The sequence below is a fragment of the Kwoniella europaea genome, chromosome 2 (genome assembly GCF_036810445.1).
Source record: "Kwoniella europaea PYCC6329 chromosome 2, complete sequence".
Classification (NCBI taxonomy): Eukaryota; Fungi; Basidiomycota; class Tremellomycetes; order Tremellales; family Cryptococcaceae; genus Kwoniella; species Kwoniella europaea.
Window position 1 is genome coordinate 2,227,310 of NC_089488.1, and position 20,808 is coordinate 2,248,117.

The following is a 20,808-nucleotide window of genomic DNA, read 5'->3' on the forward strand; positions in this document are numbered from 1 at the left end:
CCTATCTTCTTATTTTGGGATTCCTGGATCTTCAACTGTACCTTGTATACATGGACATTTATATATATTATGATTATGCAGCCTATATATGTTATATGATACTGATTATCCATATCTACTATTTTCATCATCATTATAGAGTAAATCGGTTTTTGTTTTCATTATATAGACAAGTTGAAAATACGATACAGTAAGGATCTCCCCCTTTATTGTCTAACACTTCATTCACCCAGAAATACATTTGTGCACTTTCTATAATTCTTCCCTCTTCTGCACCAAGTTTTCATGAGATCCCGTCCTACTCGACATGGGACTCGACATTGGACTACTTGCAGGGGAAATATCATACTGATCGACATGTACGCTGAGGTTGGGTGATGATTTCGATGGAGTGGCATGGGTGATGGTGTACATTTCACTTGGGTCTTCCACATTTCCATGTTTATGGGTGGTAGTGGTAGCGGACTTGTTATTGTTATCACCACCGTTTTCAGTACAATCTAATCCAAACGATCAATCAGCATCATCCAATTGATACAGACATTCAGACTCACTAGGACTATTCCGACCTTTCTCCAGATCCCCTTCCTCCCTTTTACTCCTTACGACCCTCCACTCTTCCTCGTACTCCTCATCACTCCCAAACCTATTCATCCTCTTCCTTCGTCTATACCACCAACTGCCCAATGCAATCACTATCAACACTCCCAGCACTGAACCCCCGACTGCCAAATAGGTGGGTAGGGATTTTGCGAGTGATTCGAGGGCTGAGGACGTAAGGGGATTATGGGACGGCGAGAGTGGCTCGAGGGATGATGACCATGAGGATGTTGGTGAAGTATCGATTATTGATGAGGGTACCGACGCTGATGCTGAGGCTGATGTCGAAGAGAGAGAGGAAGGGTGGGAAGTCGAAGTCGAAATGGTAGAAGGAGAAAGAGAACCAGTCTCTAGCCCCATTGCACTCGAAGCTATATTGAGTGCCACCTGTAGGGAAGTATAAACTAGGTTCCGATACTATATGGTCTCAAGAGATAGAAGATTTTGGGTTAACACCGATTACTGATTATAAGATTTGCCAGTGAGGTAAGAGATAAAATGAGATTGTTCGTAGATTAGGTATTGAGATGGCGCCACACCTGTTGGTCGATATTGAAATGAGTATAAACTATAAATCTAACGATGAGAGACCTGCTCTATCTTTAGTGAGATGATACTATGGTACGATGGGGTGAAGTAGGATGCTAAAGTAACAAAGAAGGCTTTGCATCATACCCAAATATATGTTCCTAGGGTGTCATACTAGTCAAAGTGTTACGGTCACACTGTAAGTGACGATGTAGATGATCGTTCAACCTTGTTAGACTTTAACCAAATTTCATACAAGTTGTACTAAACAAAACATCCTTTGGACTACTATCGCCCCTGGGTTGGACGGGGAGGATCTGAGCGGAGGTGGATTGGAGTCCAATGAGTAAAGATTATCGGTTACAATACATGAGATACATGCGATAACTCTGATTCACATATTGTATGACAAGGACCTCCTACGACAAGATACTCACCCATCTGGAAAACATCACACTTGTTCTATCTCACGAAGGTCTACTTCTTAGCTTTCGGTTTCGCCTTACCTTTTGCGGCAGTAGCTCCTTTCGGTTTCACAGCCTTGATCAATTTATCTTTACTAACATCGTTAACTTCATCTTCCGAATCATCATTTTCACCTTTATCCGAAGGCTCATCCGGCACTGGCTCATCCTCCTAAACAAGTGGAAAATCAAAAGATGATTAGTCAATATGAACCACATATCCATCAAACACAGGTGTGATGTCTTCAGACGTATTGACTCACCTCAAATACATCCTCATTATCAGGTGCAGGTCCCATATCCGCAATTTTCTTCTTTGACGCTGCAAACATATCTCCCTTGTGAAACGCAATAGGATGATCTGATTTGTTATACCTGATTACCAACAAGCACCACATCAGCCATCAATGTGATCCATTCTTGTTCTGTTGACGGTGACATTGGACGGGGACACTCACTGTCTTGTGAATGCACTCTTGGTAGCACTCGGTATCTTCTTACTTATCACACTCTCAGCCATACTATCCACACCCAGTTCGACCAGAGCGTCCCAATCGTCTTTACCGAGGAAATATTCGTCCATATATTCGATAGTCTCCTCAACAGCGTCCTACACACAAGCTCACGGTATCAGCGATATCCTGATTGTGATCTGGGGCTGTATCATATGAAATCAAGATGAGGGTGCTTGCACTCACAGTGCCTCGTTGCACAAGTGGCAACACGATCTTACTAGCCAACAAAGGCATATACTGTTCTCGAATTTCGTTTCTACCACCTGATACCTTGAGTCGCATTCGAATTTGTATATCGGTAAGCTGTCTTCCCAGTTTGCCTTGTTTGGAATTCTGTCCAAGCCATCTATTTTTGCAGATACAGAAAGATACATCAGCGATCAACAATCACTCTCATTCGGAATGAACACGCACTGAGGGAAAGCAGGTCCCCAACCATCTGGTCCACCTTGACTCCTACCTGGTCCATAAATTAAAGAAGCAGGTTTAACAGTAGATTGAACAGCATGGAAGGGCAACAATGACCAGTGTTGTTCCGATCTATCCCATTAGTCAGAAACATTAGCTACTCTCGTCTTCGTAAAAGATCAGTGACATAGCTGTATCAGAGTATCACTCACCCGTGAATCATCCTATCTATCAGATCACCATCCGATATTGAATCCGCTGCTTTACTGACCAACTCAAGATGTTTCAAATTCTGCTCCGCTCCACTCAGAGTATTCGTGAGAGCAGGTTGGGTCTTAAGGTAATGTTCCTGGATAAACAGTGGGACAAAGCTGAAATCGTGGAAATACAATTCCATCCTGTCGTTCAGAGTCTCTTTACTAGTCTTGGAGAAAGCGTATGGTCCAGTGAGCTTGTCGGTAATAGTGAAAGGAGTCATGATCGTGTTCTTCTCATTGACTTTAACCCTGCATATCAAAAAACGTTTAGCAAAATCAGTTATCTAATCATCTGTTTCTTGTCCGACTAGCTGATATGTACTCACAGTTCCTTACCCTCGTCAAAGTCCATTTGATCTTTACTCAATTTAAACGTAGAAAGCATATTCAAGACTTGTCGGATATCGGAGTTCACACCTTTCACAAGTTCGTCCACTACATTGGCAGGTATCTTCAGCTTCTCTCTGCAATAACACAATGCGGAATCAGCTGAAGTCCTTGTGCGACGTTCATGAGTCAACTGACTTGAACAAGATAGACATGATTCTCGATCTGATTTCGGCTGGTTGAGGCCTATCTCGCATCTGTCAGCTCCAACATAGATTGCGACTACGAGGTCTAATGAATATACATACCGCCTGAACGTCATGTTATACGTAGTAGCTTGCAGGGGTTTCATCTTCTGGAGTGATCTGTCATTGCAAATCAAGATCATGGGGATCTACATGGAAAATCGAGTCATGATCAGCCTTCACTTTTCGACAATAGAAGCGGGAAGCAGATTACACTAACCCTAGTCTTCTTGATCAATGCATTCAAAGCACCCACACCACCTCTGTCACCCGCCGACATACCGTCCACCTCATCCATGATCAGACAAGTCCTCGAATCCACTCGCACATCTGCTACAGATGTGCTCTGGAACGTGGCTTCGAGATCAGCTGTGACATTCTTGCTATAAGAGTCTTGTGATAGCTCACCTGTATACCCTTTCCTTGGAAGAACCCATCTAAAGAAGTATTATCTATATTCGTGGAATTCTGCGTTCAAAACAATATCCGTCAGCTGAATGGTGATCGATCCTCGAGGAATTCATCTTAGCTTACCTCAACAAGCTTCTTACTCCTCGCATCACTGGCGTTCAATTCGATGGGATTATATCCAGCTTCCTTAGCCATAAGATGTGCAGAAGTGGTTTTTCCAATACCAGGTGGACCAGATATGAGTATAGCTCGATATACACCCGTACCGTCTTTACCAGGCTTTTTAAATCCTGAATCATAGTTCTTTTGCCTGCACATGCATGAGAAGAAGTGAGCTATCCCGCATGACAATGGAAACCATGGCGAAACTCTAGCTCACCAGTCTTTCAGCCATGTGCCCAACCTCTCCACAACAGTCTTATTACCGCATATCTCCCTGAGGTTTTGAGGTGCATATTTGGTCGTCCACAATTGGGCTGAAGCAGGAGTCGTCTTCCTGTCACACCAAAGGCACTGAAATCAGCGTTATATTCTCTTTTTTGCGTGCAGCGTACAGTAGAATGTGGTCATTTTGGACTTACTTAGCAGCGATACCTGTCCCTTCCAGAGCTCTTTCCTTCCTTTTCCTATCCTTCTCTTCTTCCTTCTCTCTCTTCTCCATCTCCAAAGCCTGCTGTTGAATCTTCTTCTCTTCAGCTTGTCTAGCCTTAATTTGCTTATCATCCAGCTGTCCACCCTTTCTTGATCTGATGAATTCGAAAAATTCATCTTCCGTCATGGTAGGAATTTTCTTCTCTTTGATAGTCTTCAACTTAGATGCTCCTGCATTTTCACCAACAACAACGAAAGATGTCTTTCCCGAGGGAGCCGTCGTCACTTTGCTGCGAGCATAAATATGATTAGATCCATCAACCTCATTGCGCCGGTCCTACAAAGAGCAGGTCTAGTTACTCAACCAACTCACCCAGATAACCTCTTGACGAGCTCTTGAGCATCCTCCCTGCTCAGACTCTCCATTTCACCGGTAAATACAAATGTCAACCCAGCCAAAGAATCTGGTTCACCCTGTGGTATATCCCGCGATCCTGGTGCCTTTGGTCCTGCAGCTCGGGCAGCGGCAGCGGCTCTCCAGCTATGTCGCTATATCAGTGATTCGGCCCATATGAGGACAACGAACTCAAAGACTCACTTGTTATTAGCAGGTTTCTTCTCTTCCGCCTTAACCTCTTTCTCATCATCTATGTCTTTCTTAGCTGCTTTCGGTGTGGGCGCAGGCGCTTTCTTAGCTGGAGTCGGCTTCTTGGCAGGCGATGCTTTAGGCTTTGCTTTACCCTTCCCTTTCTTAGGTTTCTCATCTTCTTCATCATCATCAACGAAATCGTCAGAATCTGAATCTTCACTCTCGTCTACGTCCATAGGCTTTATAGGTATATTATAGGTATGAGCTTCAATGCCCATTACGAGGGAAAAAGAGAGAGGAAGCTTACAGAAACTGATTTCTCCTTCTTGCCTTTGACAGGCGCTTTCGCCTTGGCCTTAGATTTCGGTTTCTCATCTTCACTCTCATTTTCACTATCGCTATCAACGTATGAAGGTTTCTTCCCATTTGATCTACTGCTTAATCCAGCACCCAAAGATTGCCTCTTCTTGGCAGGTTTCACATCTTCCTCTTCGGACTCCTCTTCAGAATCAATGAGAATCTTCCGTTTGGCAGAAGTGGGCTTCACTTTTGGTGTAGGGGCTTTGGCATTCGGAGTGGGTGGTTTGGCTTTGGGTGGGGGAGCGGGGGTATCGGAATCGGATGAATCGAGAACGATAGGTTTTTTCTGTGCATCGAATAGCAGATGTAGCAAAGATGATTAGCAAAATGACAATGCAAATTCAGTTAACACGCAATGGCCCGGTCTGTTCGGTTGCTGGGATCTTCAGAATGATGGTGATACTTACGGATGAGGAAGCCGAAGCGAAATGTTTCGAAGTATTTGTCCTGGAAGCTGGTTTCTTCTCGACTATTTCTTCTTCTTCGTCCGAGTCATCTAGATTCATGAGTCAGTCTATAGTTGAGAGTGCTCGGATAGCTGACATACCGATCGTTATGGGTTTCTTACCCGTCCCATTGCCAGCTGTCGATGCCGATCCACTAGACTTCTGGGCACCCTGTGAAAACAGCTATAAGCTCAAGGCCAGATCAGGACAATCGTTGAGAGGGAACTCACTCCTTGACCGAACTGCATGATCATCAGTAACCGTCAGCATTGATATACCAGTATACGGTGAGGGTCTACTCACAAATCCCCTTATATCCCTCCCAGCAGGTTTCTCATCCTTCTTGACCTGTTTCTTCTTCTCCTGACTCTTCTTCGGAGAGTATTCTTCCGAGTCTTCTTTCTTGGATGACTTCTTTGGGGTGGAAGTGGGCATCTCGGGACGTACGAGTCAGTATTAGAGAGACAAAGACAAGAAGTGAATGGTGAATGGTGAATGAGATGTAGATGTTGATGCAGATGTGAATGACGCGCGATCCCACTGTCAACTTGTACATTACTTGAGTTACCTGTTCGATCGAAAATCAGAATGTCATGACGCGACTATTTGCGAGTTGTTGATTTTGGGTGCAGCATACATTACCATCTCATATCTTACAGGCTCAATATCCCTCTCAAGCTTGTCATTCCTTTGTAGAACGAGTGACCATCCAGGACGAATCGCGAGTTGTCAAATCCCAGCCTCCTACTTCACCCAACCATGCCTACCCGTGCGACCAAAAGAGCTCGACCCTCTTCTCCATCTCCCTCTCCCGACCCTGTAGGAGCCGACCAGACAGATGACGAGCCCTCAGCCTCCCACCTCGTATCTTTCCTGACAGGCTATGCGGACCATCATTCCTCCGCCTCATCATCAGGCGACGAAGGCTTCGATGCTCCTTCCGACGACGACGATGATGACGACGTAGATGTGGACGAAGAGGACGATCTCGATGGTACACCTACCAAACGAGCCAGGACAGGTTTAATAGGAACTTCAACACCTACGAGGAAGGGTACACCAAGGAAGCGAACAGGCTCAAAGACTCCTGGAGGTGGTAACACACCTAAGAAAACACCTAATAAACGTAAACTCGATCCGTTAGAAATTCTAGAAAAGACTGAAGAAGAAGGTATAATAAGGGTATCTAAATCTGATAAATATTTCGCCTATCAAAGTAGGACATCTAGAACTTCCGGTAACTCATATTCATCTTTGGTCAAACCGTTATCCAAGAAACAGTACGATACATATACTGCTTCTTCGTCAGCAGCAAGAGAGAAGATACGTCCGCCAGAACAGTTTGAAGAGAGGTACGATCAGTGGGAGATGGAATTGGAAGAAGGATTCAACTTGATTTTCTACGGGTTCGGATCGAAGAGGAATACCATCAACAGATTTGTAGAGAAGAGGTTGAGTAGGAGGGGGGAGGTGGTAGTGGTGAATGGACATTTCCCACAAATGGGTATAAGAGAGATTTTAAACTCCATAGAAGATAATCTATCCGTACCTCAAAATATCAAATTACCTTCATCTATTATCAACAACTCAAGTACGATAGAAAGATCCGCTCATAGGATATATTCCTATTTCCTTCCTCCAAACTCGATCCCACAAGCTAAAAAGAAGGATTATCCAATATCGAAAAATGATTTGCATCTGATAATACATAATTTAGATTCGACATCGTTAAGAAAACCAATTTCCCTATCAATCTTATCACTCTTAGCTTCGTCGCCTAGAATTCACCTTATCGCATCATTCGATCATCTACATACATCTCTCCTATTCTCACCATCACTTACGAATACTCCACCACACGCGTACAACGACGGAGGCTGGACAGGGGAAATTCCTATTGAACGCGGATTCAATTGGTTATACCACAATCTCACGACCTACGCTCCATATTCAACAGAACTTTCGTACTTGAAATTATCAGCATCCACACATTTGTCATTATCTAGTTCAGCCAATACAAGTGGAATATCTGAAGAAGGTGCACTACAAATACTCAAATCTGTTCCACCGATGGCTGCAAGACTGCTCAAACTTCTCTTGACCAAACAATTATCGAACTTACCTCCTGAACCTACTCATCATATCGCCTATCCACCAAATCCGGTCTCGCCGGTTTTCGCGGTAGATAACGAGATTCTACAATCATTAGCGAAAGAGAAGTTTATAGCGAGGGAAGAAGAACGGTACGATGCACTTATTGGAGAATATAGGGATCACGGATTGGTGGTAGAAGCGAGTCTGGATACTGAAGGTAGAACAGGAAGATGGGTGTGGGTACCATTGGGTAAGGCTGCTATTGAAAGGGTATTGGAAACGATGAAAGAGGTCGAGGTGTAGTGATCTTGAGCCTGGTCAGGTCGTTGCAGTGGTATAGCATTGTCAAGCGCAAAGCAGAGGATGAGTGTATAAATTGTTGTATGATAACGGTAACGGTCAATCATAATGAGGAAATGCATTACACAATGTCTATGGTTAAGAAGACTGTCTATGTTTAGTAAATACAACAAGCGAAACAAAGGAAATCTATAATGATCGTTATCCATCTGGGTAATCCATTATCTCCCTAATACACACTTCTCAACCCAAAACTCATGTACCCTCACATCCCCACTCAGCTCAGGATGGAAAGAAGTGACCATCTTCTTACCCTTTTTCAACCATACTTTTCCCAGGTCGTCCAAGTTCGGCTCTCCCAATGGTGAGTCTGAAGGTGGTGGGGGAGGTAAGAATTGTTCAGGCAATTGTGCTACCACTTCGACTTGAATTTGGGGGGATAACGAGTGGACGGCGGGAGCTCGGATGAAAATGGCGTTGAATGGTTTAGAAGGATTTGATAAGGATGGGATAGTAAGGGGAGATTCGAAGGATTCTAATTGAGCTGCGAAATGGCAATCTCTAGTCAGTCACTCGTATCACAGAATGTTTGATAGGATCTGATGATTCATGAAAGTAAGAGAGCAGCAGAAAGATCTGTGCACATGTAGTAGTCTTAAATCTGGTTTTGACGATTCAAGTCAGCCCGAATTGACACTGCACTCACTTCCATACAAGTTTCTCCATACTTTCATGCCCCCAATTCCCTCCCACCCTTTAACCATCTTCTTCCTCCCACCCCCTATCCCATCCACATCAGCCATCAATATCATCCCTGCACATGTGCCCCAGACAGCTTTCGCAGGGTTCCGAGCAAACTCTATCAAAGCTTCTAGCAGTCCAGGTGTGTGTGATGCTATCGATGAGATGACCGTGGATTCCCCTCCAGGTATAACTAGCGCTTGACATTGTTCTAATTCGGATAGGGTGCGAATGGGAATGGCTTTGATGGTGTGTCCATGGGGACGTAATCTACATCGGAAATTTGGTAAGCACCTATTGCAACTTGTGATGAAAGTGCAGACGGGTTGGGGGGTATGATACTCACTTCTGTAGATAATGTATATGCTCTACGAAAGCACCTTGCAGAGCTATGTACCAAGAATATGGTCATCATTGATTGGATATGGCATCTGGGAGGATTGAAAAAGGAGAATGACATACCTAGTACACCTATCACGATCGTCTCTGGTAGTTCTATGGGCTGTATAGTCATTCTAGATAGTTTGTGCTGTCGCAGCCCCGATCTAGCAGGGGTGACAAGGGGATAAGGATTATGAGAACAATAGAGCTATAGAGACAAGAAAAAGATGGAGAGAATCAAGAAAGATCAAGATGAAGAAGCGGATCAACTTTTTTTCTCGAGTCAGAGTCAGCTTGAGATCCGGTTATCTCGTTATCTCGGATTCTCGCCACCCAAAGTATCAAATTCACTACTGAGTAGGGGGGAACCATTATCAGCATATGTCGTGATTGATGCAATGATCCCTGTGCTACAATGCATAAACCATGAGAGTTGGTCTGTCACTTTATAAGTCCTGCTTCATATGTATGTTTTCGTTATCGTGTGCGAGACGTAATCAACGGCTGAAGGTGATCTCATCCTCCATACGCCGGTCGTCATGTCGCATGCCTCATGAACAATGCTTCATGCTATATTCATACTTTGCTACTACAACATCCTCCCCGGCCCAATATATGCAATTACACTTAAAGTCCAATAGTATCCACTTTCCACAAATCATCCCTGTCGAGCGATAATCAGTATAAGCTTTATTCACGAGAACAACTGAGCGATTTAGCTTACCCAATCCAACAAATGACCTCTACCGCAACTCCTTTTCCAGCTTTCTTAATCTCCTCACTCGAAGCTACCAATTTACCTATACCGCAAGCATGTTCTTTACCCTCCGCGTGGATCGCTACTATCTCATCTTTCGGTAGACCGTCTGGTAATTTACCTCCTGCTGATAAAAGACCAGGAGCCATCATGTTTGCGCCCTATATTTGATTATGAAGCTCAGCCCGAAATCGGTTATAGCGATGTAGGATAGTGGAAGGTATGATGATCAAAGGTGTCAAGATCAGGTAGTCGAATGAGCACTCACAGCAAGCAAGAACTTGATAGCTCCTCTATCTATCTGAACGTGAGGTAGCATTTCAGGATCTACAGCATGGTTTTGATCAGCTTATTGGGACCCAAATCTTCCTCAACCAGCTAATGTAAATGTCAATACCCACACTTGTGTAACAGCTTGAGGGTAGGTACGAACGGTCCATCGAAATGCTGGAAGAACAGTGGGACAGTCTGTACAGTGAATATACTAATTCTATCGTGACTGTCAGAGATAGCAGTATTAGCCTAGTGTCTTCATCTCAATCCGTCCCTCGTACATTCATTCTGAGCCTAGAGCGACATTGCAAGTGATGTTCTGATACGGGTCATACTGACAGACAAAGGAAACGAGTTTTCCACAGAAAGATAGAGTGGGACATACCATTTGGTCAAACCCAAAGCCTCTTTCTTCGGCCAAATTTCATCTATCACCGTCAAATTGGCCTCACCTTCTCCATCCTCTTTATCTTCTTTAGGCTCCTTATCCTCTTTGTCTTTACCCTTGCCTCCCTTTCCTTTACCTTTTCCACCCTTCTTTCCGCCCTTCTTACCTCCCGCACTTTCTTCCTCAGCTTCTGGCGCTGGTGCGGGAGCCGCTTCACTCTCTGTAGGAGCGGAATTAGAGACGGTAGATGGATCGCGGTAAGCTGGCTGAGTGAGGAATGGGATTTGAGCTAAGAGGGATGATCGGATATTACGCTGAACGGAGGATTTGAGCGAGGTCGAGGAGGATACATCCTCTTTTGGATTGAATCTGCGTAAGCCAAGTTAGCGATCCCAGCGATGCATGGAGTGGGCCAAGGGGGATAGACATACTTCTTGAACATGTTTCTGATGCAATAGATGGTATATATATGTATCGAAAGTAAAGCAAATCTCGTCGTGGAATGAGGGTCTTAAATGACATTGGAATTCGCTTCAAAAGTTGGTGATGACGCTTGAACATTTTACTCGCGACTGAAAGTGGCACGAGCACAAACCACTCCACTAAGATAGAGATACCTTGATATTGGTTTCCACCCCGATTCATTCGGTAAGAGTCTCATGAGCCGCATGAGGCTTGCTTTAAGCTTTAAGCTAGGTTATGAGTAAGACCCTTGCGTAGTTGGGACTTGGGACTACTGCATCCTGTCGATTGCTCGTGCGGTATCAGAAATCATGGAAATATACCATAACCAAATAACCACGATTTTGAAAATTCATCTACATTAAGGATTCAGACATGCAATTCATTGATAAAGATCAATTCCAATTTCAATGACGATGAATCCCTGTTATATCGTTCACCAATGATCTGTGTCGAAATACAGTATGAGATCCACAGGCTCTTAATTTCGTATTCAGATTACGTACTAGGCTTCGACATACATCAAATACAAGTAAATTATCTCTGTGACTACCGATCAGGTGATTTAAAACATCCCAGTTCTTGGACGTGTGTAAAGTATGTCGTATGAAACGATACTCTAATTATAAACGCCTATGTAGTATGTCACCTCGGTCTCACCTTCGTGCACTGCATGTACCTACTAAGGCTTATTCGACAACCTTATTTCGTATCATGATGATCACTTGGGCTACCGGAGGCTTGAGAAGGATCCCCATCGTCCAGATCCCTAGACAGATGTAGATACATAGATGATAAGCAGAGTCAAGAATCTGAAAGAAGGTAGCCATGCTGCAACTTACTCCTCGTCGTTATCGAAATGTTCGTCTTTTCTCTCCTCAAACATCTTACCTACATCTTTCCATGGCATTCTGTAGGGCCAACACTCTTGAGTGGGATGTATCTCTCTTTCTGACTCATAGACATACTTCTTTCTCGATGTCCATTCATATTTTTCGTGACGAGTCACAACAGCTTCGGTGGGGTTATCGAGCGCCGCTCTCAGAAGGCGCCATTGCCATGAGGGTGGCAGCTCGTCCAAACTCATCCAGAAAGAGGATCCGTCCCAATATCTCCTTCTACCCCTAGCGAATGTCTCAGGGGTCATCTTCTCCAACGCTGCTCGAGCCATATGTCTATCGTTCCGCTTGGACGCCCAGACAAGTAAGTCCCATGGATCATTCACGCTGAGATTGTACATTCTCCGTCTGAAACTTGCCATGATGGAAGGGTCGATTCCCCATTTCTCAGAAGCCAGGAAAAGGGCTTTAGTATCATCGAAGTTTGTCTTGAGCTCTTTTGGATGCAATGACGTGATATAGTCCAATAGTACTTCGAGTAGGTCGGTGGATAGCTCAATATCTATCGGGCTCGCTATGTCGGTTGTCCGTCGTTCAGCTTCAATCAGCTCTAACTCCACCGCCTATACTACGTCGACTCACCCCGAAGAGGGGGAGGCTCTAGCATGTCAGATATGACCGTACTGAGGTGGATCAACATCAGTCATCATCATTGACAGTCAATTTTCGAGGGCTAAACTGATCTCTTTTAAGCTATGCGTTGCTGACAGATCCCGGAAAGGATGCCATCCTCCGATTGAACCAGATATCACCTACACAAAAGTGTTCGTGGATTCTATTTTTGGATAGTGAGACTGGCATCATGTGTGGACTGCGCCTATGTAAATACAGTACTGCTTGTTAGACCGATGATGGAACTTTTCAACAATGATGTTTTCGATGAAACTGGAGCGATTTCCAGTAGAGATGTTTTTTGGAAGCTGTAAATGACTGGTCTCAGATAATCCACGGTGAGAGAGGGCAATAGGGCTACATGTATGTCGTTGTCTCAAACTGAACTATCACATACATGCGTTTCGACTACATGTTTTCTACGTACGGTTGTGTGCGTTCAACCCTACTTTGACATATTTCAGTAAAGAGGATGAGATGTTGTAACATTGTAGCTGCCTACCAGCTGAAATAAATGAAAGAACGGTCAGCGCAACAATTCTAACTCGGACAGAGGTACACTACGCCGGAGTGCTGTACTCACTTATCCGATGCAAAGCCATTGCAGATCCTTTCCCAACTGTCTACAAAAGTGAGACCAGGGACTGGTATAGGCTCCCAATCTCTGGTCGTATAGTCTCTACCTTTCTTAGAAACTCTGGCAACCCAAGCTAATCGGTTCACGGTGACCTTTTCATCCTTGAGAGCTAAGCTGTATAGCTTCCCTTGCCACGCTGGCGAAAGATCCGACATTTGACTGACAAATGACAGCCTATCATGTTCGTCTCCTGGATCTCTACCGCGGGAGAAACTTGCAAGGTCCATCTTCTTCAAGGTAATCAGTCCGAACTTCCTGTCGTCGAGCTTGGAGGCGAATGCCAACAATTGCCAGAGTTTACCCTTACTCTCCTCTAAAAGTCTTTCACGGACTAAGCTGATATGCTCATCCGAAGCTTCGAACTGATCGCATAGACGCATGAGCTTGCAAGTATCGGCGAATGAGGTGGGCGGAAAGAGGGGGATGTCCGCACCGAGGAAAGCGAAAAAGGATCCAGCAAGTTTGGAGTCGACATCCAATCTATGACATTTTCCTCCCTCCTGACTTCAGAATGACCAGTACTGTCACCATTCACGCCACATGCTGGTTTAGGAAGGTCAACCATGTTCTTGAAGACTTGACTACAGTACATGGTCTTTGTCAATACTGTTCTCACCAATCCTGTCTGAGATAGAAACTCACCTTCCACGAGCAAGACGCTCGCACTGAGCGGCGAAGTGAGTGTGATCGTTTGCGATTACCAAAAGGTCACCGTCAGTGAAGGAGGGATGGTATTTTGGTTGCTGTTCGATTGTCTCGGTCATTCTGGTTCAAATACTAAGTCGGATGCAGGACTGTGGAATGGATGAAAGTGTCGAACAAACAAGGGATCACAGATACATACTCAGTACCTCAAACAATCTGAAATACTCGATCAGTGATTGAGTAGCGCTTCACACTCCTCTCTCGCTTGGTCGAGCTGGTCGTACTATAGGAAAAGCGCCCGGTGGGGCTTCGTACTCAAAGTACATACAAAGGGTGATGACATGTGATAGAGGAGAATTATGTACGAATGCTTCAGATGTGAGTTTTATGTGTTTCATGTGAAGGATAAATTGATCGACATGTCACTTGTAGAGATCTGTACTTTATCATATACCAAAGTCCCATTATTAGCCATTCCTCAATCAAAAGATTTGTACCTACCTCAATATAACTATTTAGGAGTGAATTTCTGCGAGACCGAATCCCAATCGCCCGTAACCTCAAACTGATACGACTTCACCCCTGATCTCGTGTTGAGATTGATAGGGATGAAAGCCAGACGGAGTATTTCCAATTGCCAAGATTGCGGTAACTTGCCCAACGCATGCCAGAGAGGCATCAACACACCTTTTCTTGAGCTCTCGTATGTCGTATTAGCAATAAAGGAATGTGGAGGCATTCGTCTGAGGGCTTCTCGAGCCATTAGTATATCATTTCGTTTACCAGACCAGATAAGGAGCTGCCATTGGCGATCTTCAACTTGCATAAGTAATCTATCTCGGACTAATCCTTGAATATTCTCATTAACATCGTATTTATCGCAAAGTTCCAGGAGGTCCAAAGTCTGTGGAAAAGCAGAGGACGGAATTGAAGGCTTGGATACGTTTATCAGGTTTAAGAAGAGGTCGATAACTTCTGCGGAAAAATCTACTTCGACAGGATCCAACAGGCTTAGTAGGTCTTTATGGGAAGATGCTTGTCCTGAGATCGGTGGAGGAAGGTCGAACAAACCAGCGAAGAAGCTACTATCAGATGAATGGCGATACAGTATTAGCAATATTACATCGTTTGGGTTGGGAGCTCACCTTGATCTGGCGAGACGCCACGAATCAGCTACAAGGATCGTGCCGTCCACCGACAGGAGTTGAACATCTCCTAGGTTATGATAAGGATGGATGGACATATGGACTTTGACTTCGGGTATTGAGTGTCTCGAGATGGTTAGTGATTTGCAGAAAGCATGGTACAATATAGATCGACGTGAACAAGAAGAATAGTAAGGTGATCTCGATTCAAGGTCTATGCGCAATAATAGTGAACGTATCAGAAAAGGAAGGAAGAAGAATCGATTGAGCAAGGAGCAAAGATGATGTTGTATCATCTTGTCAACAATCAATTGACCTTTGACGCACGGACGCTTCTGTATCGATTCTTTCTTTTGAATTGGATTTGCTTTCATTATAGAAACCCATATTGAATATTTTCCATAAATCCCAAACAATCACCTACACCACAACACTATATCTAATGGGAGTTCCCTAACACTCATGTATATCCCAATTGTGAACCGCACAAATCTCTCACCGACTTCTTTTCAACCTTGTCATTCACTATTATCCTAACTTTTTCCTCCTCCCATATAGTCCTATATTCTTCAGTATCTATCGAGGGCCACATCTTTTCCCATATCTCTTTATATCCGGGCTTCGCCCCTATCCCATTAAAATGCAGTGCGACAGGTATATTGCTCGTACGTTTATCTTTCGCTACCAGTCGAGAAGTGGGTAAGTCCGAGGGTGAAATGGCGAATGGATACTGGAATTTATCCCAAGGTAAAATCATATTTTCAACTGTTTTTGTGTCTGTGGAAGAGAGAAGAGTGAGTGAGTTGGTAAGGTGCTCGGCACACCAGAACATTGAGAGTGTATTGTCGACTTTGAGATCACCCTTTGAAAGATGAATATTAAAGACACCTGCTTGGGTGTCTGACGGTCAGAAATCATATTCTTACATAACGTACAAGCAGACAGGGGGAGATGATCTTGTAGGCTTGAGCCTTTGAGGAGAGTTCGAACATTGGACTTACCTTGATCTGGCTGATATGGGTATTCTCCTCCTGTCAGCGTGTCATTGAGTTTCCCGAATAACGATCTCATCTCGGGTACACTTCCTAATACCAGACCGCTATTTGCATGAATAGGCAGTCGAGATCTGTTGAGCTTGTGATCAGTTACCTCCAACAATCACATTCTCCTGCAAGGGAAAGACGACCTACTGGGAATCTCTCAATATGTCTCGGTGGGAATAGAACAGGTCAATCGGCATTGGACTAGAGGGGATATCCAGACAAGCGGACTGAAGTATGGGAATCATCAATAAGCTCTTTTTATGACCCATATTTCAACAAGCGGGGTGTTGAAAAGCTGTTTTTAGCCATTGTGATAGTGACGCGACCACTCACCGAGTTGGCTTCATTAGGATAACAATTGAAGCTTCCAGCCGTTATTGGTTTCCCCTGCTGCCCTTCCGGAATTAAACTATATCGCGATATCAGGACAGAAGGTGATAATTGCAGTATCACATCTATAGCATCCACGAGAAGTACGAGATCTTGAGGGAATATACCGAGAGTTTGTAAGAGTCGACTGGAGGACAGGATCGATGACAAACCTGTTTAACCGTGATAAGCAATAAGCATAACGCTCAATTACGAGATACGGAGGATGAAGGATGAACAGATAGAAAGTCATACTGTACTCACTGGTTACTTTTGGTTTATGAGTATCAAATTCATCTTCCGCATCTACATCCCAATTGTACAACGTCACCCTATAGCCATTGACTACAGCTGACCAGAGTGATCTACAGAAGTCTTCATTCTTGTACGCTCGTTGTATTCCAATAGGCATGAACACCTGAACTTTTCTTGGTGAACTAAAAGCATAATCTACCCATTGATCTTGCTGTTGTGCATATTTACGATATCTTGAAGGTATCTGCCAGACGAAACAGTATAACACCAGAAGTGTTAAGCAAGAGTAAACCAGACGACGAAGTTGAGGTTTCGATAAGGGTCTAATGGATCTTTGTCGAACGGTCAAAGTGTGCTGAGGTAGGTATTTCCGCTGCCATCCGTATAGTACAGAGTGAAGGGTCATATCGGGTTGACAATGTAGAAATGTGGTTGATGGATGATCAGCATGCCAAGGAATTGGCTAGTGCTGAGTTAGTCACAAAGGACTGTTACCGAAACGAAGGAAAGGAACCACAACAACAAACCAAAGCTGGAATCACGCGAGACTACAGTGTCGATCGCGTGGGGTTCCTCTCAACCACCCACCGGCTTACTGATATGTTCACAAGAATGATTGTTTGCTCGTTGACTTGCATGATCGTATGCTCCATTCCTCTTCTGCTCTATACACTCGCACCTTCATATGACTGAGATGAAGCACTTTCCAAGCAGTTCAAAGAGCTAGGGAGCTCCATCGATTCCAAGTAACCACATCGCATAACATTAATTGAAAATTCAAGAGCATCACCACAAATACAAAAACAGACATTCACCAATCATCTTGCTGAAACCTATTCGCAATATCATTCCAATCATCTCTGAAAGGCAACACTTTCTCCTTTGTGACTTCAGCATGATAATCCGTATGCCAAATTCTCCTTCTGCTCTTCCACTTGCGAGGTACCATCCTTGTAACAGTCGCGTTCGAGGTGTTGTCCTCCAGTACTAAATCCCATATCTTACCTCTCCAATCGGATCTTAATCTATTCATACTGTCCTTCAGGTTTGATGAATAGTAAATGTCATTGCCCTCACCTCTCAGGAAGATATCCCTATTAATCGATCTTAAAGCTTTCGCTCCTAATTTACGATCATCCCTATTGGAAGCGATTACAAGTGCCCTCCAAGGGATCGTCTTAAATTGATCCATCAATCTGCCTTTCAACAGATCAATCAGTCGTTCGGAACAATCAAACTTGTCGCATAGACTGAGCATCACGTGAGTCTCCTCGAATGTCGTAGCGAGCATGAAGTGGTTCGGTGAGACGTGAGTTAAAAAAATGTCTAATACTCTGGAAGTCACGTCTAATGAGATTGCCTTTTCATTCGATTTCACCCCAGCCTGCGGAACTTGTAACATGTCTCGGAACACCGTACTATATGGATCGTCCGTGATCCCTCAAAAGTTGTTGACAGGTTACCAACGAACCGCATGCTCACCTCTCGTTTGCAAGTCTCCTTCCATCCGTTCTGAAATATAGACCTTGATTCGAAACGAACAAAACGTCTCCGTACTGATGATAAGGGTGATATTCCCTCTCACTTTCGTGGACGATAGAACCGTTGGGATAAACTGGCATATTGAGTATATTGTTGACTGCTTTGACTGAGAATTGATGAAATCGCTACAAGAGGGATGAGAGTAATAAGAAATGCAAGGCAAGCATGTTCGCTTCATGGTTTTTTCCCAGTTCGAAAGAAGGTTAGTGAACTGAGTGTACTGAAGGGAGTACTACCGTAACACTGGATAATGAATGCTCAAAAGCGTTTTTTTTCAAGAGATAGTACGTGATAGAATTACGCTATACATATACGAGTACCATTCTCAAATTCAAAAATGGAGTACATACAATACAATAGATACCCAAGGGGAAGGTTTCCATGAGAAGACCAAGATAACACAATGTTTGATCCGATGATTTGCTTATTTGGACTTCTTAGCCTTCGATGCTTTTTTACCTTTAGGTTGTCTCTTTCTCCTTTCCACGCATCGAGGGCAAATCCAATTACCTTCAGGGGTCTTGTCGAGGTTGAGACAGGCAAGATGGTACTATATTATCAGATGTGATTAGTATTGATCGGTCCAAGAGCGAAAGAGACAAACGAGGAATCGGTAGATTTCGTTATAACAACATGGAGCTGATGAAGAGAAGGAGAAGTAGGCATGAAGAAGACAGGATTACAACATAAACATGAACTCACCCATTCAATTTCACAATCATCGTCATCACATCCAATCATCTCTCCATAACTGACTTGTCCACAAGTACAGTAAGTCCTAGAATCTACTTCGTCATTCACAACGATATTATCATGATCATCCACGCCGCCGACATCGTAATTGGGAATATTGCCATTACTGATATTTGTCGAAGTCTTCTTCTTGGCCCCTCCTCCAGAAGTGTTCGATTTGAGCCCGGATGATACTCTGGATAGAGAATTAGGTTGTTGATTGTATTCCTCATCAAGGGCATCATCACTATCATCCTGTTCATCATGGGATCTTTTAACTCCTGCTGACACCTTCGTTTTACTTCCTCCCCTATTACCACTCCCACTATTGTTATTGCTAGGAGTAGCATTTCCACTCTTACTTCCACTTCCCATATCCAACCCTAATCCCCCATCCTTCCTTTCCATCAATGAATCGCTCGATTGAGTGATATGCATGCCTACTCCGCCTTTTCTAGAAGAGAGTATATGCTCATCACGCGAATCGTCATCCGACCCATCATCCTGTTCTGCTTTCCTTGCTCGACTGGCTGCAGCGGCGAGTTGACGTGCTGTACGAGGCTCTGAGGGTTTACCGGTAAATGCTGAGGTGGATGCTACCGAATCTGTAGGTGATTGAGCGCGGTTGACACTGAGAAAAAAGATTTCGAATCAGCTCAAATCACCACCAAATAGAGGACGAGAAACAAGGAGTAGGGACATACGGTTTCCTCTTCTTGGCAGGTTTCTTCCTCTCCTTATCCCCACCCACACTAGACGTCTCATCATCGTCTTTATTACCTAATTGATGTACTCTCCCTTTCTTCTTCTTGGTTGGTGTATCACCGATCCGACCCTCGTTGGACGGTCCAGCATCTTTCCCTGTACCTCTGAAAGGTGAATTGGCAGCTCGCTGTAGTCGTCGGGAGTTGACAACGGGTTGAGCGAATGGCAAAGTAAGTGTTTGGGTGTATGGTGATGCGGGTGAAGGGTTGAGTAAAGTGGAGGCGGCAAGTAGGTTTGACAAGTGTTTTTGATGAGCCATTATCTGAGTGAAACAATCCCAATGCGTATACACATTTATCAGCTATGTTCGGCGACGCAGTATCATAGGTCAAAAGACCAAAAGACCAAAAGACCTGAGCTCACCCCATCGCATGCTCCACCGGCTACTCTGATCTTATCATCTCCACCTAATTTGTACCTAGCCGCTTCTTCCGCTATTTCCTGTAATAGCTCAAACCGTTGTTCCGGTTTGATATCGGGATCTTGAATCCAGTTGATGAGTGTATATAGCTTCTTCTCGAGGCTAAGAAGGGTTGCTAAAGTGGATGCATCAGTCAGCTGGGTCTTGCTCGTGTCATGGAAAACCAGGTGTGATAGCGCGGACTGATCTTAGAAAGAACCTTTATGTACAGAGGAAAATGTCTACTCACAGTATAGCACAGCACCCAATTCATTCAAATCACTATACACCCTAGTCAGCTCCGGTGGGATCTGATCGAGGGTATCCATGATATCTTGAATGATCAATATATCCTGAGCGTCGTTCGCTGTAGGTGGAGGGGGTGAGGGGGAAGGCGGCGCGATGACCGGCATTTTAGGGGGCATGGTGGTTGATTGACTCGCTGAGCTGGGTCAAATAGACGGTCAGGTCCAAGGTGGGCGTTTCTGCGATCTCAGAGCTTTCTCCTAGATGATTTAAAGATGAAGATTGCAATGGATATGTGATGAAGCGAAGAGAGAGAGAGAGTATAGGATCAACATATCATCAACATTGGTATGGCTTTGTGTCTTGCATATGCTGAGCTAA

The 20,808-nt window shown here is 44.2% G+C and overlaps 11 protein-coding genes across 11 annotated transcripts; 1 reads left to right on the forward strand and 10 right to left on the reverse strand.

The window, feature by feature from the left end:
• Positions 1–252: 252 nt before the first annotated feature.
• Positions 253–960, reverse strand: V865_007169 (uncharacterized protein; the record flags this gene model as incomplete). The annotated part of the gene is made up of 2 exons (XM_066230919.1): positions 253–500; positions 555–960. 2 exons carry the CDS (start codon positions 958–960, stop codon positions 253–255), a joined length of 654 nt encoding a protein of 217 aa, XP_066087016.1.
• Positions 961–1,605: 645 nt separating this feature from the next.
• V865_007170 (uncharacterized protein) lies at positions 1,606–6,176 on the reverse strand (the record flags this gene model as incomplete). Its single annotated transcript, XM_066230920.1, has 21 exons — positions 1,606–1,764; positions 1,856–1,967; positions 2,051–2,202; positions 2,291–2,453; positions 2,522–2,647; positions 2,728–3,021; positions 3,099–3,236; positions 3,298–3,345; positions 3,408–3,493; positions 3,565–3,690; positions 3,753–3,812; positions 3,879–4,065; positions 4,135–4,251; positions 4,337–4,636; positions 4,720–4,887; positions 4,945–5,174; positions 5,243–5,581; positions 5,703–5,791; positions 5,843–5,912; positions 5,972–5,983; positions 6,045–6,176. The coding sequence occupies 21 exons, from the start codon at positions 6,174–6,176 to the stop codon at positions 1,606–1,608; spliced, it is 3,108 nt and encodes a 1,035-aa protein (XP_066087017.1).
• A 324-nt stretch (positions 6,177–6,500) lies between these two features.
• V865_007171 (uncharacterized protein) lies at positions 6,501–8,138 on the forward strand (the record flags this gene model as incomplete). Its single annotated transcript, XM_066230921.1, has 1 exon — positions 6,501–8,138. One exon carries the CDS (start codon positions 6,501–6,503, stop codon positions 8,136–8,138), a length of 1,638 nt encoding a protein of 545 aa, XP_066087018.1.
• Positions 8,139–8,356: 218 nt separating this feature from the next.
• Positions 8,357–9,390, reverse strand: V865_007172 (pyridoxal 5'-phosphate synthase, glutaminase subunit Pdx2; the record flags this gene model as incomplete). The annotated part of the gene is made up of 4 exons (XM_066230922.1): positions 8,357–8,679; positions 8,842–9,146; positions 9,223–9,265; positions 9,339–9,390. 4 exons carry the CDS (start codon positions 9,388–9,390, stop codon positions 8,357–8,359), a joined length of 723 nt encoding a protein of 240 aa, XP_066087019.1.
• Positions 9,391–9,884: 494 nt separating this feature from the next.
• Positions 9,885–11,117, reverse strand: V865_007173 (uncharacterized protein; the record flags this gene model as incomplete). Its single annotated transcript, XM_066230923.1, has 6 exons — positions 9,885–9,921; positions 9,982–10,175; positions 10,283–10,341; positions 10,416–10,513; positions 10,673–11,044; positions 11,107–11,117. The coding sequence occupies 6 exons, from the start codon at positions 11,115–11,117 to the stop codon at positions 9,885–9,887; spliced, it is 771 nt and encodes a 256-aa protein (XP_066087020.1).
• A 722-nt stretch (positions 11,118–11,839) lies between these two features.
• Positions 11,840–12,643, reverse strand: V865_007174 (uncharacterized protein; the record flags this gene model as incomplete). Its single annotated transcript, XM_066230924.1, has 4 exons — positions 11,840–11,906; positions 11,980–12,048; positions 12,106–12,550; positions 12,619–12,643. The coding sequence occupies 4 exons, from the start codon at positions 12,641–12,643 to the stop codon at positions 11,840–11,842; spliced, it is 606 nt and encodes a 201-aa protein (XP_066087021.1).
• Positions 12,644–13,067: 424 nt separating this feature from the next.
• Positions 13,068–14,049, reverse strand: V865_007175 (uncharacterized protein; the record flags this gene model as incomplete). The annotated part of the gene is made up of 4 exons (XM_066230925.1): positions 13,068–13,146; positions 13,232–13,647; positions 13,719–13,866; positions 13,928–14,049. The coding sequence occupies 4 exons, from the start codon at positions 14,047–14,049 to the stop codon at positions 13,068–13,070; spliced, it is 765 nt and encodes a 254-aa protein (XP_066087022.1).
• A 392-nt stretch (positions 14,050–14,441) lies between these two features.
• V865_007176 (uncharacterized protein) lies at positions 14,442–15,173 on the reverse strand (the record flags this gene model as incomplete). Its single annotated transcript, XM_066230926.1, has 2 exons — positions 14,442–15,015; positions 15,076–15,173. The coding sequence occupies 2 exons, from the start codon at positions 15,171–15,173 to the stop codon at positions 14,442–14,444; spliced, it is 672 nt and encodes a 223-aa protein (XP_066087023.1).
• A 362-nt stretch (positions 15,174–15,535) lies between these two features.
• Positions 15,536–17,148, reverse strand: V865_007177 (uncharacterized protein; the record flags this gene model as incomplete). Its single annotated transcript, XM_066230927.1, has 5 exons — positions 15,536–15,963; positions 16,077–16,201; positions 16,266–16,345; positions 16,452–16,660; positions 16,752–17,148. The coding sequence occupies 5 exons, from the start codon at positions 17,146–17,148 to the stop codon at positions 15,536–15,538; spliced, it is 1,239 nt and encodes a 412-aa protein (XP_066087024.1).
• A 405-nt stretch (positions 17,149–17,553) lies between these two features.
• On the reverse strand, positions 17,554–18,364 carry V865_007178 (uncharacterized protein; the record flags this gene model as incomplete). Its single annotated transcript, XM_066230928.1, has 2 exons — positions 17,554–18,160; positions 18,225–18,364. The coding sequence occupies 2 exons, from the start codon at positions 18,362–18,364 to the stop codon at positions 17,554–17,556; spliced, it is 747 nt and encodes a 248-aa protein (XP_066087025.1).
• Positions 18,365–18,708: 344 nt separating this feature from the next.
• Positions 18,709–20,606, reverse strand: V865_007179 (uncharacterized protein; the record flags this gene model as incomplete). Its single annotated transcript, XM_066230929.1, has 5 exons — positions 18,709–18,834; positions 18,987–19,647; positions 19,721–20,043; positions 20,145–20,317; positions 20,432–20,606. 5 exons carry the CDS (start codon positions 20,604–20,606, stop codon positions 18,709–18,711), a joined length of 1,458 nt encoding a protein of 485 aa, XP_066087026.1.
• Positions 20,607–20,808: the final 202 nt, after the last annotated feature.